Source organism: Ciconia boyciana, chromosome 2 (assembly GCF_034638445.1).
Source record: "Ciconia boyciana chromosome 2, ASM3463844v1, whole genome shotgun sequence".
NCBI lineage: Eukaryota > Metazoa > Chordata > Aves > Ciconiiformes > Ciconiidae > Ciconia > Ciconia boyciana.
The window spans coordinates 50,463,651-50,483,855 of record NC_132935.1 but is presented as its reverse complement, the minus strand read 5'-3'; the positions used below and the strand labels follow the sequence as shown (position 1 = coordinate 50,483,855).

General features: G+C 40.9%; 1 protein-coding gene across 5 annotated transcripts in view; it reads right to left on the bottom strand.

Moving 5' to 3' along the window:
- CHST9 (carbohydrate sulfotransferase 9) overlaps positions 1–19,782 on the bottom strand; it is a 102,415-nt gene extending 82,633 nt beyond the window's left edge. Inside the window, exons 1-4 of one of the 5 annotated variants that reach the window (XM_072852579.1) lie at positions 19,005–19,782; positions 17,718–17,804; positions 14,272–14,331; positions 11,991–12,198 (exon numbers count right to left, since the gene is read on the bottom strand). In XM_072852579.1, the coding sequence (XP_072708680.1) occupies positions 11,991–12,090 (100 nt within the window). In that variant the 5' untranslated portion in view covers positions 12,091–12,198; positions 14,272–14,331; positions 17,718–17,804; positions 19,005–19,782. Of the gene's footprint in view, positions 1–11,990; positions 12,199–14,271; positions 14,332–17,030; positions 17,216–17,717; positions 17,805–19,004 lie in introns of those variants that run through there. The other 4 variants (XM_072852578.1, XM_072852581.1, XM_072852580.1 and 1 more) reach the window with 4 other exon arrangements.
- Between the last annotated feature and the right edge of the window lie 423 nt (positions 19,783–20,205).

Genomic DNA, 20,205 nt, shown 5'->3' with positions numbered 1-20,205 from the left:
TTGCTTTCCCCTCCCCCCCAAATCCAATGAAACCAATTTGAAAGTCAGGGGCAAAATCAGGTTTTTTTGAGACACGTTTATCATCTCCTCCTCTCTGCCACCAGTCCCAAGACTGCAACAGCAAAACTTTGACATAAGATCAAACAGAGGAAGAAGAAAAATCATCAAATAGTTCTTGTAAAAACACATTTGTTTTACATTTTGTTGCTTCATTGGATATCACTTAATCAGGAGCCAGTCAGACAACTCTCACTCTAATGATTTTGCTCCTACAAGTGATTTCTTTACTGATCAGGAGTCTATTAATATCAAATGGACTTTATTATTGCATTAATAATTCAGCAACTCCCACAGCAAAAGAGTAAAAAAAGAGAAAAACATCCAAGTAAATTCCAGTCCCTCTACCAACCTTCCTGCCCTGTTTCTTTCCCTCCCATCATAAAACATGACAGATTTGTTTCTTCCCCAGTGTCAGGATTTTTTCAATCTTAGAGGACTGCTAGTGGGCAGAAAAGATTAGACAACTTGAGGATCTTATATTCCTATGGAAATTTCTGTTTCTAAGGAAAACAAATTTCTGTCACCTTTATTAATAACTGTTCCATGGAGCTGCTCAGCTTCAGTGTTTCTAAATGGCTTATAAATCAAGCCAAAGTTCATGAAAAGTCTTGATTCTTTGGCCCTACATCAAGAATCAAGAATAGAGCTGCAGATCTTTCTGGAATGTGTACCGTAATTCTTGACCGCAATTACAGAATCATCTTAAAATAATTACATTTAATGAATTATGTACGTAACATTTTTAAAGTAACAGGCTGCATTTTACACACAATTCAAGCATCATGACCTGCGTCAACAGATTGTAACCCATTAGTTCTCAGTAGTGGACAAGGCATACTGTACATTAATCTTTAATGATAGCAAGAAAGAGCCAGAAACAAAGAAAAACAAAAATGAAATGAATGCATCTACATGTGTTTTCTTCATTTATCTTGCCATACTTCACTTGAAAAGTGTACTGTAATACTTTAATATACTGTAGTATGGGGGGTTTTTTTAACACAATAACACTATTGCAACACAGATTCCACTGCATTATTTGGCCACTAAATGTTTTTCCAGGAAAAAAGAAATAATTTTGCATAGATTAGTGGAGCAAAAAGTAAAATTCTATTGACCCAGCTTTATTAAGCTTTCACTAACTAAAGCCTCTCTTTCAACTGCCACTGTCACGAGGCCAAAGTCAGGAAGAATAAATTTTAAAAGTAACAAGGCTCAAGGGTATTTGGTGGAAGAAACCAAAAGCTTCCATGACTAGTAGCCATCCTTCAACAAAACAGCTACAGCTTGTCTTACTCCACTGTTATCTCCAAAGCCCTCTACAAAGGACAAAGCTGGTGGCCTTTCCCCTGCCAGACCCCATCAATAACAGCTTTTTGGCACTCTGCTGACTGTTTGTGTCCCTCAAGAGCATGGACTTGAAGTTGTGCCCCCTCCAGTGAAGCAGCTGACCCTCCCACAAAGTTTGCATAGCATGCACGCCGCTCTATTTTCATTCCCTCTGAAATGCTGCCAAAAGCGGCCACAGCAGACAGCGTCCCAAGCAAACAGGAACAGCGGGAATCACGCCGCAGTTCACAGCTATGCAGACAAAACACCGTTTGCGCATCACAGCAAAAGCGTCTCTTCACTGGAGATCCATGGTCCCCATCCCAACCCAAGAAAGCAAGACCCTTGTTCACGTTGAGGCTTGCATGGACATGTGTTTGGGAACCATCAACTGCTGCATGAGAGCAGGAACGCACTTTTCTTTTTAAACATAACATTATCTCCTATCTATACCATTCTCTGAAAACACAGTATGGTTATACAGAGTCAAAGTAACCTCTCATAGCATACAGCTCTGAACAACAGGAAAAACTATGAGGTTTTGCCAAGAAAAAGAAGAATTCAGAAACAACTGTGCTTCCTTCTCTTCCCGGGGTCTGTCTGCTCTTTTAAAAAAATTTTAAGCAAGAATATAAAGTATGATCAAAAGTCAGAGAGAAAACTGCCTTTGTACACAATTTTTACTATATTTACTATTTCCTATTAGACATATTTTCTTTCCTTAACAGAGCTATTTTGTGGATGAATGGTGAAACATCAGGCACTGATATTTTCCTGTTTCTATTTAATACAACTGAATGCTTCCAGCTGCAGCTAACAGAACTCACACACCCCATCTCCCTAGTTGATCATAATCAAAACCAAAAATCTCCAAACCCTCTTTTCTCTTACAAATAATTTACCAAGAGGCAATATGCACATACCTAGGGCACAACTGCATGACTCTAAATAACCCCAAGTTCACTTGAGCTGTTTCTAAGTGCATGCTTGTATTAAGCCTAGATTATAATATATCTGCAGCAGAAAGTATTACAAACCTTTAACAGCTTCTTCCTCCATCTATGCCCTTATACATGTATGTACAAGCTGGGCAAGTTCTTCTATTGCTAGATTATAACTGATACTGAAATGACCTGCTCCATTCCAATCACATTAAATATAAAATCAATTAACACCTCCTCTTCTTTCACCTGGCATTTGCTCACAGTGAAATTTAATATTGATTCTGATTATTCTTAACCTTAGGCTGCTGATCTTCAGTTACTTTTCTGGATGTTACCCAGTGTCCATGACATGCAGAAGCCATCCCTGAGGTGCATGTCAAATTTTGTGGCTATTAGGCCATCATCCATTATGTTCTAGGGCAATGACATTCTTCGCCAGGAGGCAAGTATTGCCTTGCTATCTCTGTTTCTCAAGAAACTCAATTTTCCAAAGCTCACAACTTTCTTTGAGTTCCGTCCCCCCTCCCCATTGTCTGCTTGGCTCACAGCAGGTTTTGTGCGTGTGAACTGAACTCCTTACAACCCCTGCCTCAACACCAGTTACCCTGTATCCCACCCCTGCCATTCCAGGAGCTTCTGAGCTGCAGCATCCCTAGGCCCCCCCAAAAAAAGTGAAAAAGTAAATTTAAGTCAACTGTCTCTACATCCCTTTCCTCTATTATTAGTTTGGAAAGGACTAGCTTTGACCATGTCCTGCTTTTTTTCTTGGAACATTACAGAACTGTAACCAGGAAAATGATTATTAAATAGGTGATGGGAAGTCTTGAATCTTCTTTGCTTAGCATCCTTAATCACTTTAAAAAAAAAGGAAGATTTCTATCATTCCTCAGATATTTTGACATCTCATGCCATTGTCCCTTGCAGATGGTGCTAAGTGTAGCTCATAGGAAGCTGGAGGATTAAGAGGCAAAAACTGCCTATTCAGTCTGATTTTGCTAGAGCTATGCACTGTGAATTTCTGCCAGGATTGTGTGATAGAAAGCTGCATGGTCAATATAAACAAAATCATTTGAAACAACAAAGCTGTGAGGGAAAAATTGTATTTACTAGCAGGTATCACACAGGTTTAATAGAGGTCAATGATACTCTTGGATGTTGTTACCATGGGGAGGCTCTCAATGTGGTAAGGAAACAATCATTTTTGGTGGATATGACTGGCACTGGAAGGAGTGGGAGTTCCTAAAGAACTACTGTAGGGGTTGCAAAATACTGTTGCCACTTACTGCCAACTACATCTTCACTAATCAAGATCAAAACAATCAAAATCCAAAGCAAATGGATGTGTGTGATATTTTATTCCCCATCACTTTACATCAAGTGAGGCTCATACATGCCTGGGAACAGTTTCATCTATATACAGGGCAATGCTTAAAATACAGGATATTTTGCAGTTTTCTCAAGTAATGAATATTTACAGTTTTACAAAAAGAAGAGCCTTTAAGCTGATTTGGTCATTGACCCTGACTTTGGACAGAAATGAACAAACTTTGGAGGGTTTTTTGTTTGGTGGGTTGGTTTGGTTTTTTTTGTCTGTTTAGACATAGCATTTGATAGTACCCAACTAACTCTCCCTTGTGGCTGATGACAGGAACATTCACTCCCACAGATACAGCCACAAGGCTCAAGGTTGGAGGAGCTGGGAAGGAAAACACTCTATGCTGATGTGACATGAATCTTCCCAGTTTCAAACTGACAGTTATGAAATGCCTTCCACAGAAATACTGTAAAAATGTAGAAACATTATTTTTCTTTGTATATGCCATTAACATAAATACCACCAAAAAATACAAGAAGTGAGACAGTTGTCTGAGGCAGCAGGGACCCGAACTTGAAAGCCCAGCCAATCTCCATGCTGCCATGCAATAATGATTACCTTTAAAAATACAAAAGAACCAAAAATAAAACCATTTTTTCCACGTAAAAAGAAAAAGTTAAGGAAATTTTTTTCTTTCTTGAACCTTTTGCTCCGAGATGTACATCACTTTTTTCCAGCTAAATCATACACGTGATCTGTAGGACATTAATCCCTTGTACACTGAAATGGCTCCCATTACTTGTAACCTGTCAGCCTCCTGACCTTTAAATGCTTATTTCACAGATGTTGCAAGATGATCAAGAAATATCCCTAATTTATAGCAATAACCTGTTTACAGTAACACCAGATGAGTAAAATGGAAGCAAAAAGACAGAAACAAATGCTCTCAAGACTGAACACCAAAACAGTTCTTCCATATAAACTGATCCCCATGTATCCAAATATCTGACACAGTGAGAAGATAGGTTTCTGTCTGAAATATTTCTCCTACCAGCAGTCCCTACTCCCACACAAAGAAAGGAAATACAGAGTAAATATGCATGCATACATATATGTATATACACACACTAAAAACAAATACCAGAATTTCTAATTTAATTCTAGTAAGAAACCAAAGATTTCCCTTGGAATTTTGCAGGGACCACATCACATGCTCTAACAGGGCTGTTTGTAATCAAGTGACATATCAAAGCAGTTCAACATCAGACACAGAGGTAAGCAGCCTTAAATGTACGCCAGCAGCAACCACTTGCTATTCTGAAAATGTGCAGCACGCTTAAGGAAAACAGAACAAGTCAGGAACAGAGAAACTTTTCTCAAAGTTTTTCCACTATTACTTCTAAATAATGACCTGCCAGGTAAAAATTACCTCTCCAGCCTTCTTGCTTTGTAAGGCTATCTGTACGTCTTAAATGGTACTGCATCATACAATCAGTGCACCGAAGAGACAAAACTGCAGGGCTTCATTGCCTGAATGATCAGCTTTTAAGGAAAGAGCTTTGTGGAACTGAAGAGGTGCTATGAACTGAAAGTTATTAAAAGCAACAACAATGGTAGACAATAACTGAAAACTGACCACTTCACTCAATGACAGCACATCTGTTAGAAAATTATACAAAAGCTGAGTAACTCATATATCATGTAAAAAAAGTATAGCTACTTAACAGAAAGAATGATTGCTAAGGGCTCCACGTAAAATCACATTTACAAATGTCATCTAGATGTTCTGCTCCAAGGATCTGAATAACTGGAAAACAGTGTAAAGACTGCCCATATGTGTTTCGTATCCACTTCAAAAGAGCATTTTGAAGACAGCGTGACTGACACTCAGCCTTCCCAGGAAAGAGGACACCCCACTTTGTAAGTGTTCCAATATCAAGCCAAAAAACCCTCCAGCAGTAGTTACAATAGAAATTCTGAAGTGAGTTCAGTTACATACCTACAGATATAAGAAAGTTACAGTAGCCTCTTTTGAAAGTCCTGTTTGAAAATAGGCAAGAAAGATTATGTTCAGGTGTCCTCAGTACAATTAAGATATGTGCTATACCTTTCTAGAAGTAGACCTCTGTGGTCTAGGCATGAACAAGGTTGGGTGGGTTGTCAAAAGCTTATACACAATAATAAACGAAATGTCATCAGCTTCTGCTCAAAACATGTTCTTGATTATATAGCTGAGAGGAGCCCCCAAAAACTCATCTCATTTAGTTTCTTTCACACCACTGGTACATGGAAGCTAAACACCAAAAGATTAAAACATACCACCAACTCAGAAACACTCTTCCACAATACCTTCAAGAAAAGAGCATGGCAGGAATTTCTTTTAAGAAAGAAGGATTTCTAAAAATAGATGCAATTTAGCTATAGGAATGATAAAAGTAAAATGAATGAGATGGAAGATTGAGGGCTGGTAAACATCCAGACCTAGGAAAAAACTCCTCACAAACAGACAAATACAGGCTTAAATGTTACTGTGCTGCAATATGAAATTTTAAATTATTTTTCTTAAAGCTTCTGGGTTGTGTGACTGCTGAAGATAGGGTGAGACTCTACAATCACTAACTCTGGAAAAACATCATTTCTTCTGTTTTGCTTTTACTTGTGTTTTTAGATCATTATGGTTTGACAAAGTATCAGTCTCTACCTGTTTCTTAATAGAATTTTTTGTGGAAAGACAACTGTTCTCTCCCTACAGCTTGCATCCACTTAAAGGGGGGAAAAAGGAAACCCATTTTATGCTATATGGTGAAATTCACCTAATAAAATCTCGTAGTATTTCTGGGACTTCAACAACTCTCTAACTGTTCACCAAGCAGCATTTACTGATCCTATTAAATTCTCTTTCTTTTGTACTTCAAGCCAATAACAAGGCAGATTTTAAAGAAAACAAAGAAACAAAAACACTTTACACAGAGAAAACAGCATACTCTGACCAGAAGGGTAAATCCTGAACACCCACAGCCTCATTAGAACAGCCCAACATTAATAGTTGGGCATTGCAACCAGGAAAATTTGCATTGTGGCATTCTCCAGCCCAGTGGCCAATTCTCCATTGCCCAGTGGCATTCTCCAGCCGAATTTACAAGACTCCCACAAGCTACCCAAGAGTTCTACAACAGAAATATTTCAAGGTTACTAAAAGAACTAAATTATTCATTATTAATAACCATTATTAATAACCATTATTGAGCAGTGCCCTTTTCACCTTTATTTATGAACCTAGTTTCTACAAATATATTAGTTTATTGTATTTAATGAAGTCTGTCTGGCAAAACTATGACTTCTGTGTAAACAGTTGCCTTGCAATTCATTGCATGTGAACTGTCCTTTAAGGCACATGAATGTTTCTCCATTTAGACAAGGTTTAATTAAAAATCAACCCACACAAACAGCAAAGACTACATATTACTGTGTGTATGCACACATTCATTTGCTACTTACAGTGTCAAGATAAGGAAGAAAGCTCCATGGACTCAAAATATCTCACCAGGTTACCAAAGGACCTAATCCCCTTGGATTACCAAGTCTGGCAAAGTGGGGGAAAAAGCCCACCTGCTTACGCCGAGTAGTGGATACAGCCTGGGTAGCTACAGCAACTAAATTGAGAAAGCGCATGCCAGTTCATGGAATTTCAAACTTTTCTTAAAATGGGATTTTTATCTGAATTTTTATTCTGATTCTTCACAAAAACAAGAGCTGTGGCCTGAAGAATGGGAATGAGGTCTGTGTGATGAAGCTACTCAGGAGCTGGATGCACGAAACTGCATGAAAGCACACAGGGTGCAGAAGGATGCCTGGGCACCCACAGGCTACTACAAAACTGGTACCCTGCAAAGGGAGGAGAAAGCATGCAGAAAAAACCCAGTATCCTTAAGGTGAGATACAAAGCTGCTGGGAAAGAGAAGCAGCAGGCTTTCCTACCCTCAGGAACCAGAAATCTATGGGAGGACAGAGGCAGGGCAGCCTTCTTCACATTAATGAGTGGTCATACTGCACCCCATGAAACACTGAAGTAGTCCTTCATAATCATGAATTCACTAGGCATACTTCACAAAAAAGAATTACATAAACTTTAAGAGGAGAGAAAATAAAAACCCCCACAACAAAACCCCACACAACAAGCCCAGTATACAGATCTATTGACAAAGACACTCTGAGATTATTTTGTAGTTATCAGTCACACTACATCATATCGGCCCCCCAAAAAAAGAAAAGTTTTAAAGTACAAAATTAGAATCCCTAACTTAAAACTCCAATTCACATCTATAACATAGCAATGTCAAAATTACCATCCCAAAATGCAAGTGTCCTTTGCACCCCAAAACCCTCCTAATTCAGGTGATTCATGGTATAAAACTCAACATCAACATCATGGTATAAAACTCAACAAACTGATGGGTGTGGAAGACCCATCAGTTTGCTTCCTCTGTGTAAGATTATTACATGCTTAGTAATTTCCAGCACTGTTAAATAGTAATTGCTTTTTAATCAGTGCGACAATATTTGATGCTTTCACTGAAGAATGCAAAACCATATGGAGAACTGTCAAGTAAAGCTGTAGGATTTAGCTGAATTCACATCAAGCTTCATTTATGTATATGAATTTATACATAAGTGAATATATTTATATATGGAGAACCTAAAGTGCTCCATATATGTTATATTATCAATGTTGATGTCAATGAAGTTTTCAGCCAGATAAAGTCTGTATGTGTCGTCACTCATGTCGGACTATTCTCGACAAGTCTGTTCCTCACTACTCCAGAAGTGAACTGAAGACACCCAGCAGAAGGGCTCTGCTACATCTAAGTAAGGATATATCATCCTGTCTTTATACACTCCATGTACAGAGCCAAACCAAGAAACTCACTTGTTCTCTCAGTCTGCTAATGTCCCTGAAAAGCCATCAGAGAGGACCACCATGTAGCTAGCAGCTGTTTCTTAGACATCTCTAAATGAAAGATTTTCTCTTTTTTAAGGTATAGGGATGATAAACACGATGAGAAATATTCTGAAGAGTCCAAGGACAGTGGGAGGGAGCAGAAGACATGGCTGCACTGAGATACATCCAGCTGCCGAGCCTGCGGGTGCATCTGAAGTAGACGGACAGGATGAAAGATTAGAGAAGGTGTTCCTGGGCTGGATAAATTTGGGTGATGAGGGAAGTTTGCAAAAGTAAATCAGAAAAAAACATGCTTAGATAAGATCAGGTCTAGAGGAAAATAAGACAAACAGGGGAATTAAATCACAGTTGAGATCTCAGAGATGTGAAGAGCAAGTAGAAAGAAAAGAGCCAAAAAGACAGAAAGAAGTCTGTCTTTGAAAGAAAAGCAGCATTATGAAAGAAAAGCAGCATTAGGTCTAGTGTGAAAAATTATGAACAGCTAGGAAGAGAAAAGGTGGCAATGACAATGGCGAGTGTGAAAGCAAATAGTCTGACTCCAATATAGTAGGACAAATACTAATACGGAAATTGTATATTGCCATACAATTTTCCAGTTCCCCACAAAATCTAAATCTGATTGGGAATCATTCACGCCACAGCTAGGAGAGCCTGAGAAGTAAGTATGAACATTACAAACAACAACCAAGTAAAATGTACTGTCTCTTCCAGGGATTGTCATTTATAAAGGCTCCGAGTCAGATACTCAGAGAAAATGTGTGGTAAGCAGCAGCACCTCACTGGTGCAAAACAGACACTTTCCTAAACTCAAATGCAGCCAACTTTCCATCCTTCAGCAACCAAATGCAAACGTGATTGCTGTAGGTCTTGAGCAGGGCACTGTGGAAGATAAAAATAGTTCTGCCTACAAGATACACTTGTCTCTACAGGCTCATAGCACAGCAGTTGAGAAGCACGAGGCGCACTTTCCACTTCTTAATAGAACATCAAATCACACGCTCAGCCACTTGCAGATTAAAACTAGCTGTCTTACAGCTGTGCGACTAGTGATACGATTAAAGGAGCGCATAAAATCCTTGTAAAGATACTTGTCAATTTGGGATTCTCCAGACACAGCTCATCCCCAAAAAAGCCACAGCGCGCAACACATGGCAACATGAACAACACAGCAGAAGAGAGGGGAAAAAAAGACTGCAAAATGCCTATACCTAAACTAATGTATATTGTGAATATGCAAATGTTTTATTTCGTATCAACTCTTAAGCAGCATACAGGGGGGGAACATGAGAGAATTGAGCTGCAGAAGGTTTAGGAGAGATACAGGTGTTTGAAATAAAAAAGAACGGCTCTCTACATGTTAAAGTGGAAGAAGAAGAAACAAGAGCAGACACCAAAAAATGGGTTTTCGCCATGCTCTTTCCAACATGCATGACCTAGCAACTGTAGGGAATGCCAAAATTCATTTTTTTGGATCTTGCTGAAGTGCTGTCAACAGCAGTCCAGTGAGATAAAAGGGCACTTAAAACTGCAGTCACACTTTAAGCTTACTAACCATTCTGTTATTCTCCGATAGTTTTCATTTTATTATGGAAATGTTTTCACATGGAAATGACTTATATGTACAAGGAGAAGCCTCTCTCCTGAAGAAGATGATGGCAATACATCAAAGAAAACCCCAAAGAAAGCATCTGGTTGCCCAAAAGAGCACAGTATGTTCTAATTCCCTCTTTATTTTATTTTTCCTGTTTCTTTTTAATGGTAGATACATACAGACAAAAGAAAGGAGTGGAAAAAACACAGTGAGAAATAGTAACAAGGAGCACTGCAAGGAAAGAAAGGTTAATTACAGCACAAGAAAAGATGCAAGGAATGTGAAGAATGTCAGCAAGTAAATAAATCAATAATCTACAGTCATCATCTACATTCCTGAACTACCTTGAAAGCACAGATATCTGCCCTTAACATTCCTGACAAAAGTAGGGATTTTCAAGGAAGACTCCCCCCAGCAGCTCTGTTTCTGCCAGCACCCTTGTGTCAACAGCTGATTACAAGGGAACCTTTCCAAAAGGAGCCTGTACTACCTCTTTTAACAGTTTTGTTAATACAAGCTTGTAAATACCTTGGACCAGCTGAAACATTAACAAGCCAAAATTAGCGTTGTGATCATTGCACTTAGTTGAAAAAAACCTCAAGGTCAGTGTCAAAAAATTGCAGAAATAATGCACTAGATCCCCCCTCACCACCACCACCTCTGCTCTCTAAAACATACCCGAGCCCAGCAGCTCATACAGAATAAAAGCACAGATCAATAAAGCCAGAGGACTAATGTGGTTTTACAGATTTATTTCTTCACAATGGTATCAATATAATATAAAGTAAGGGTCTTACGAAGGAAATGGAAGCTGAGCAATAGAGACAAGAGGACATAAGAGTCAGGACTTCTTAACAAGTTAGGAACATTCCGTATTGTTAATGGGGGGAAAAAAACCTGAAAACCAAACAAACAAAAACCCAAACCAACAAAACAAGTATACAACTAAAATCAAGGATATGCCATCAAGTAACATGGCACAACAGAAGTGGATCTGCAGAGCAAAATAGTGGGTGTTAAGAACCTTACTGACATCCACCCTGTACACATTTCAGGGGGGGTTACTTCAGACTAACTCTAGACTGGTCCTGTGAACTCAGCATCCACTAGAGGTTGAGGTAAATAGCCTGGTTTACTTTCATCCATAAAAGGAATCTAGATCAACCTGTGGTACAAACCAAAATACGGTAAATGGAGAACAACAGAAATTCTACTCAGAAGTGTAATCCTGAGCCAATGCTAACACAGATTTACCTGAAGTTGCAACATGACTTGAATGCTATATATATATAAAGTCTTGTAAGTCCAGTATCTAACTACCTCAAACAAACAACAACAAAAAAAAGGGATAGGATGATTCCACATGAGCATTATTGCTTATACGACCACTTTTGTCTACAAAACATAGCAGTAATTCTCCAAAAATTGCTTTGTCACACAAAATAAAATGTACAAAACCCACAGAAAATCAGCATACAGAGTTATTTCCAAACTGAACTTGCTTGGCTTCATGCATGCACAATATGCTTTTGCAACACTTGCTTTTGCAAATGAAGCTGATACAATACGATTAGGCAGCTGGGAGCATCTTTTCATGTGACTCAAGAAATTTCTTAATGCTTCTATGAAGTGTAGCAATTAAAACAAGTCTGTTTTCAATGCCATTCTACTGCCAAACAGGGGGACTCCCCCCAACTGTCCACATGTATTCAACAGACTTTACAATCATCTTTGAAGTAATGGATGCACTTACATTAAAAAAAAAAAGAAGAAAAAGAAAACCTACTGTACCTGTATGTTGTTCTTCAATCCAAGCTTGCAGATACATGAAGAGGAGTAGACCAGCTACTCCAAACATCAGTACAGACACAAAGACTTGTCTTAGGTTCATGACCCTATCAGAGGGCTACTCTTCAGCTTTCAGAAGGATGCATAGCTCACTTTTCTGAAGTTTTCAGTGTGCCTGCATCTTCTTCAGTATCTTCCCTGAGACACCAACCTGGAATAGCAAGAGATGGAGCTAGTTCTCATGTTACATTTTTATTCTTCACCAGAGACTGTGTAAACAGCATACTATATACAAGCTGGAGCTCTTACAAGCTATTACTTTCAATGCTTAGATTTCTGTTCACAATCTCAACTATCCTTCTACCCCTGGATGAGTTCCAAGTCAAAGTGTTTCTCAACGTGGCTGCAGAGACCATTCCATCTCCACACCACCAAACATCACCCGCTGCCGTAATGGTGGGAGGTGACACCCCAAACAAGATGCCCGAGTGTCACACCAGTACACCACTGCCCATCAACCATCACAGCTGAGAAGCTACAGCAGCAGCTGGAGGCCCCCCAAGTGGCCAGGTTGCACCCCAGTGCTGCAAACCCCCTGTGATGGGCAACCCTGAGCCTCTGCTTTTGGACCACAAGACCCTGTGTGCCCGAGGAAGCATGCCTGCAGTCACCCCCACAACACAACAACTCCGCTCACAGTGCCTTGGCATCAGTTCAGCCTATGCTTTGGCGAGTCATACTCTGATGTTTACCGTCAAACATGAATCCAAGTTGAGTTTTGCAGGGTTAGGGAACGTCAGCATAAGATGATATCAGTAATGCAGCACAAAGGGAATTAATGGATCATCTTTTTGCTCAGCTATTTTGCAACATGGGACTGACTTATCAAGAACCCAGTTCTTGCCACTAAGTTCAACAGAAATGAGATCAAATGTAAAACCTTACCAAAAAGATTACTTTCTTGCACAGCAGGGGGGCCAGAAAAAGGAAGTAATTTACCTGATACCCTACACCTGCCACAAAGGGGCCATAAAATTCATTTTATAACAACAGAACATGGAAGACACTGTGGATTCTAAAAAAGCCAACTCCTTAACCTGAACCAGAATGCATTCACTTTGAAAGAGTGTTACTAGAAGCTGAAGAGCAGCTGTTGAAACTCGCCTGCACAGCAAAAGACAAAGTGTTAAAATTCAACACAATGGACACCCTTGTAAGTGCATATCTGATAGAAGTGTCTGGTAGACTACCACAAAGAATGCAAAGAAAAATTCAAGCTTTGAAAGGAAGACAGGCTACTGAAAAATATTTGAAAGATAAATCTTTTGAAAGAACAGAGCTAAAGTACACATGCATCCAAATAAACAGAAAAAGAAAATGCAGGCATTTAACAGTTACTCTGAAATGTACATGTAGTGCATGTGCCACAAGTTTGTATTTTTAAATAACTCAGCACTGTTACATTTATAATTGCTGAGTTTCTAAAAATACACATACATGTGAGGCTTAGCAGGAACTCCCATTAAAAATAGCTGTTGAATGAACAAAGTAACTATGTTAGAAAGAGACAAAAGATTAAGAACAACAAAACTGTGTTCAGAACTTTACAGAATTTTTTTTCCAATTCTGTGCCATTAAAACTATACACTTCTCTGAAGCAAAAACTTGCCTGCAGAAAATGTAAACCAGAGTTTAAATATTAATCATTTTATATGTAATTGTTCTGTAGAAGACAGATAGGTAGACATTAACAGAATGTAAGTTCTGTCTGAAGTCTTTTTTGTATGGGTCATGAAGTATCTGGTTCGAACCTGGAACGTGGAAGGAAGGTGAGTAGGTGCTTTATTCCATCTGGTTCTTTCTGCCTTGATTCTGCAGAGCTGGAATTTCCTACACATTATGTACATGTACCTGTTCACAGCTATTGTGATGATGCACAGGATTGGAAGGAAGCAGTGAAGATTGGGCAAAACCAAAGAAAATGCTTGGGAAATTCTCTGTGAAATGACTTTTGCAAGGGTGTGGGTAGTGGAGCCTCCTTTCAGCCAGCCCTTCATTAGCTGTTATCACTTGCACCTTTTCCTACAGCGCCCTCAGCATTGTCAGACTTGCAGGCTTCCTTATCTACGCTAAAAGGTTTACTCAGGTCTTTGCACCTAACTTCAGTTCTGCAGCAAATGCACTGTTTGCACGTCTTCAGAAATCACTCTGCTGACAAGACAGAAGCTTCCCAGCATAAGCAATCCTTCAAGAACCCTTAGTCAAAGGACCAACGAATACAAACCTCTTCTGTTTTCCCCCAGACAGAAGCTGTGTTGTTCATGTAACAGGACATTGACAGCATCTGGATTAGGAAAAAAAGAAAGCCAAATAAATACGACATGAAGGTCTGAATGAGTATCTTTGAAAGAAACAAATTAAATTGCAGGTACTAGAAAGCAGGAATCAGTTTATTTTCCAAAAGTTGTTGGGGATTCAAAACTTTCTCTCATAATAAAAAAAGCGAGAAATTCAGACATACACAATGAATAGTGGCATGCTTCCAAATAAGCCCGCTTTTGTGGTTTTGTCACTTGTTTCCATCTCTGACTACACAAAACTCTCACATTTTCAGCCCTCCTTTCTGAAAACCAGTCTCCTTGAATGGGCAAGAAAAGCTTTCTCAGGCCACATGGATGATGCTGAAAGGAAAGTATCTCACACCACATCTCCATGAACATTTCCGATACATGTAGGCTGGCACTGCTTCTCTCTCCAGGCACTTGCTCTCATCATCCCTGCCTGCCCAGCTCTTGCTGCCACCAAGAGGGCTTACACACCTGCACGGTACCATTCAGAAAGCTCATCCAGCTAAACAGTGCTCCAGAAAGAAGGAATGGGTACCTTACTGCCAAAGGAAGTCAGGAAACACTGGTTTAATCAAACTACAGCCCACAAAGGATTTACCCAAGGAATAGTGCTGATGGTTTTTCCTTTAGCAATGCCAGCCATCACACACATCCATGATGCATGATGGAATAGGATATACAGCTGACCTTGCCCAAACACCATCATGGTTGCATGCAGCACCATCTACAAGCTCTGCATCATCACCTTTCAGATGCACAGTAAAATCAGGAGCACTTCCAAGCAATTTAATCTGTGAATAAGAAAACAGATGGTTTTTCTACTAAGGTAGTTTCAGTTTTGAGTGGACAAGATTTCCTAAAAGGAAACAGCAGTTCAAGGTGCATTTTTTTTTAAACTACCAAACACACCCTAAAGCCAATTTACTCCACCATCACAGTCACTACAGTTATCTTTGTATCAAGAGTTTTCATACTGCTTGCAATTAGTTTAATTTATTTAAATTTAATTTATATGAAACTGTATTCTTTGTTTATGTGTTGGCTAAGTTTTAAGATTCATTTTAAACAAGAGTAACATTAGTTTTAATTAAGACTACCTATTTAAGCACAGGTTAGATCCTAAATACATCAAACCCATCCAAAATCTGAGGCTGTTCTGCTACCTCACAAGACTTTTAAAGGCTTTTCAGCTTGAATAAGTAGTTTAATTTATTCAACATAGTGATTTGTAACCCACATATGAAAAAATGATAGCGACATTAAAAAAAAAAGTCTGTGTCTACAAGTCTTCTACTAGAACTTGAAAAATGGCCACACAACACTGACAAATTTGCTCCTTTACTATTAAAAAGCAACGGTCATGGATAACACTCTCTAGCGTCCTGGCAAAGAGAAAATGCCTGCAAATATTCTTTAATCAAGATGAATACTCTCTCATGGCTGTGAAGGAAGAGCCAACGAGCAATTACTTTCAACCTAAGTATTTTCAAAAGAGATCAGCTGTATCCAGACAGAGGTTCAGCATCCCTAGTTAAGCTGTAAATCTTTCTCTGCTCCTGGACCTGGGCAACATGGCTCCACTGAGTGATAGCTTGACCATCCTGCTGGATAGGATGTTTGCTACAGGGAAACAAAGAAATTGCTGTGTCCCTCTCACCTATGCTGAACTCGATTCTTTCTTTAGCCTAACCTCCCCCCCATCTCTTTGGGAAGTATGGACCCCAATGCCCCATCCAGTTCAACTCAACTTCATAGTGACCCACGCACCCCAAAATTTCAAGTCCTTTTGAGTATTGGAGAGCGATTATTACATATTGTTCTCATCCGTCATGGAGAAACAGCTAATCTGGCAGACAAAAACACTATGTGCCTTAGATGACAACACAGACCTCTTTGCAGCAAAAATGTAGAAACGTGACAATTTTCTAATCATTCACTTCTGAGGCCAAATTGTTTAACACCATTGTCAAATTTAAGAGTTTCAGGAATCCACATTCCACTAATGTAAAATCCTTGCATTTTTCCCATTGTGTTTTGGGTCCAGTTCAAAGAGGCACGTTCCTGTACAGGGCCAACACAAGCAATTGAAATAGCACAGCCACCCAAAAACAGGGAAGAGTGCATCTCCTGTTTCTGGCATCATTCCTCATTTCAGTACATCATTCGCCTTTCTCTTCCTGGCGAGCAAATACACCTGCAGCTGAGGAGAGGCACCTCCAGCACTTGGGTACTATTCATGGCTTCCTCCTATTCCAGACCACACAAAACCAATGGCATCTGGTCACAGTATGTTTGGCTAACTTAAGATTCCCTTGCCGCTATTACCCTCACCTAGTTTCAAAATCAAAAACATACACAAACAAAACATTAGATTGCCTCAAACTATTTAGAAACCTTTATTTTTAATTCCCCTCTACCTTTTTTCCTTCACCTGAAAAAAAAAAAAAAGATGATCAAGATGAGTGGTTAGCCAGCAGAATACTGATGAAAAAAACAGGTACTCTTTATAATGGTCAAAGCATTCATATTACCGTGGGTTACCACAAATTCCCACCTGCTCAGCATCTCCTTAGACACAACTGAATTAATGAAAACAAAATGAGAAAAAGGACACAGAAAGCTACTGCAACCCCACACGTTTTTTTTTCTTCCCTCCTTCCTTCCTTCCCCCCAGAAGCAATACATTTTCTCATACCTCCACTGGTGTATCATGGCGAGACAATTTTGCACCGAGGAATGTCCTGCTGGATGCTGGCCCAGGCTACTTTCGGCTCAGTCAGCAGGAGGAGGCAAGGATATCTTCTCAATTCAATGCCCCCCCTCCTCCCTCACTTCTCATCTGTTAGCTTGTGTCCTACTTCACGCGTAGGTGATCCTCCAGGATCGCCTTTCCGCTGTCCACATTTCAACTTTCTGGCTTCACAACAACTAACATAAGGCACAGCTCCAGCTCTTAACAATGCTTGCACAGTTCCTCATATCAACCAGTGCTACTCTTTGTTCTGGTTTCTTCCAGTGGTTGCTAGGAATAATCATACAACATTTGCAATTTTCCCTCTCTAGCAAGTTACACTGAGTATTATGGTTGGGTGAAGTCAAACCCTTTACAGAAATATGAATTAAGTGCGTAACCAGATCACGATAACCACATTCGGTGCTGCTGAGAAAGTTTGTAGAAACAAAAAAATAAAAACATCCAAACAAAAAACCAAACCAAAATTCCCATAATGTAGCCCTTCATGTCTGCAGGAATCTAATGGGGCTATCGGGGAGGGGGGAATGGTTAGGAATCTGGCAGGCCTCTTGTACAGGCTGAGCGTCCAGAGAGCGCAGCGCAGTGATGAGTTTCTCTCCCACCCCATGATAAACAGTATTTCAGTACCTGGTGCCAAAGAGGGCAATACCCAGCATCCAGGTCCACTGGTACATCAGTCCTGCGGACACCTCAGCAACTTCTTCACCTGAAGAGCTGCTTATGAGAAGGTTGTGTTGAAATGTAACTGAAGACACCATCTGGCCTGCACAGCTTTGATCACTGACAATAACAGAAGATTACTACCTACCAACCTTGCAAATCAAGTTAAAAGAATTTTGTTAGACTTCCATAAGACAAAAATAATAAAATGTTTTGTATGAAATACGTAGGGATTTATTTTCAAAGGAAGGAGCTGTTTAAACAAAGCGAGCATCCTTCACTCACCCACTGAAAATCCTGAAACAATAAAGCCCCTTTAAATAAAAGAGCTTAAAAATTTAAAATTTCAAGAGCAGTCAGGAAATTCCAAACATCAACATCACCAAAGTAACTTCCCACCCAGCCAAGTTGCACATATTTAACATTTTTCTACTTCACTCTCCCTTGTTACATAGCAGACAACAATGTTGTTATAGCAATTACGTTTTGTTATTAGCGCACTTTATAGCATACAACATGTTATACAAAATTAATAACCTGGCAGAGAAAATATGGTTTGCATTTGATGTGGCCATTTTAATCTATTAAAGTCACGAGTGCCTCATTATCCTTTCAATATATTTCCAAAGAAAAACTTATTGTACAGAAGCAATAGATGTAAACAAGACTCGTTTCAGTAAAGCAGCATATATTGGTTTCTGATGCCATTAAATCTTTTCATAGAAATTGTACTAGGTGACTGAAAGCAGTCCACAGCACCTGCATTGCTTCTGAGAACATGCACAAATACAACCACTTACCTGGTCCTGCTCCTCAACCATAAATCCTACTGAACTTCAGACCATATTAGTTTAATCCACACAAAAACCCTCAGCCACTTGTAGGTTAATTTAAAGCTGCAGTTCTAATAATTATTCTTTATAAAGAAAGAAACAAAAGCTATACTTGTGTTAACAACAGATAAATGCAGAGTTGTCCTACCCATGAGTATGTAGGTTAACACATCAGCCCCATGAAAAGTTTTGCTTGGTTAAAAAGAACAGAGAAGACACTGCAGTACTGAAAGTGATAGGTTTGGAACTTTACCAGTTTACCAGAATATTCAATACCAAGGGTTTCATTCTACAGCTGCAGGACATCTCGCTTCAAAAAGGAAAAAGTATTATTCTTCTTCATAACAGTTCCCAGTCAGGACTGGGGGACCCTACTGCACCTCGGCAGACAAAAGACAGGTTTGGCACGCTTAGCTCTTACCTGCCTGAAGCACTGCTTGAAGTCAGCGAGCAGTCCCATGGAAGTCACCTGGATTTTGGGAAGTTAAACAACAACAGGGCTCACCAGACAGCGACTTGATGGCTCTCAGTCTTCTAGCAGGATTGGAAGTGGACTTTCTTCCCCCGTTTTAGACGGGTGAGATTAGGAAAACGTCTGTGTCAATGCAAGATCTTCCCTTTTTTAAATTGGTGAAATTACACGATCTTGTTTATTGACTGCAGTGAACCGAAGTGTTATCAGCATGCCAAGTAGACCTGCGGTCTGCCCCAATCATTCACTCTACTGCTTGAAAACACAGAGGCAATACTAGCCAATTTTTTATTTTGGAGACGGACGTGCCCTGAATGCCCGATTCCCGTTGTGTGACGACGGGGGGTGTGGGGGGGTGAGGAGTCAGCAGAAAAGTTGGTCCTTCCGCAGAGCGCTGCCTCAGGCGGTGCCGCAGCGGGGTTCAGCATTCCCCTCAACTTTTGGGGGACGCTCCGGAGCCCCGGGCTCCCAAGACGAGCCGCAGCCCCCCCTCAGAGCGGAGACGACCCTCGGCGGCCGAAGCAGGCGCTCGCCCCGGGCCACCCCGGTTCCCCAGGGGCGGTCAGCGAAAACATACCGGGGCGGCCGCGCTGCCTCCTCCCGCTCCCGCCGGCGTGGAACTCCCAGCGCCCCGGGGCTGGGCTGGGCGGTGCCGGCGGGGCTGCGCCGGGGGAGCCGCTGCTTGCGGGGCCGGGGAAGAAACCCCGCAGCAAACCCGCCCCGGGTGTGGGCCCCCGCCCCGGGTGTGGGCCCCCGCCCCGCCCCGCCCCGCCCCGTCCCGTCCCGTCGCGCCTGCCCCCGCCGCAGCCCCTCACCTGCCCGCCGGGCGCCTCTGCAGCAGCGCCGACACAAACTTTCGCCGCCAAACTTTGGGGCCGGCCGGGCCGGGGAGGGGCCCCCGCCTGAATGGGACACACCACCCCCCCCCGGTGCCGGGCGGGTGGGTCCTCGGCGGGGGCAGGTAAATGCAAGGTTTGCTCGCCCGCCTGCCCTGCCGCCGCTGCCCGTGCAAAGCCCGTGTCATTGCGCGGAGAGCTGCACGCCCTTCCTGCCGCCGAGCGCCCGTGAGATTAAGCGCCTTGCTAACAGGTTTTGCTTGCTGTTACATATGCAGAGGTAGGCTCTCCCCGTGCTAGCAAATAAATGTATC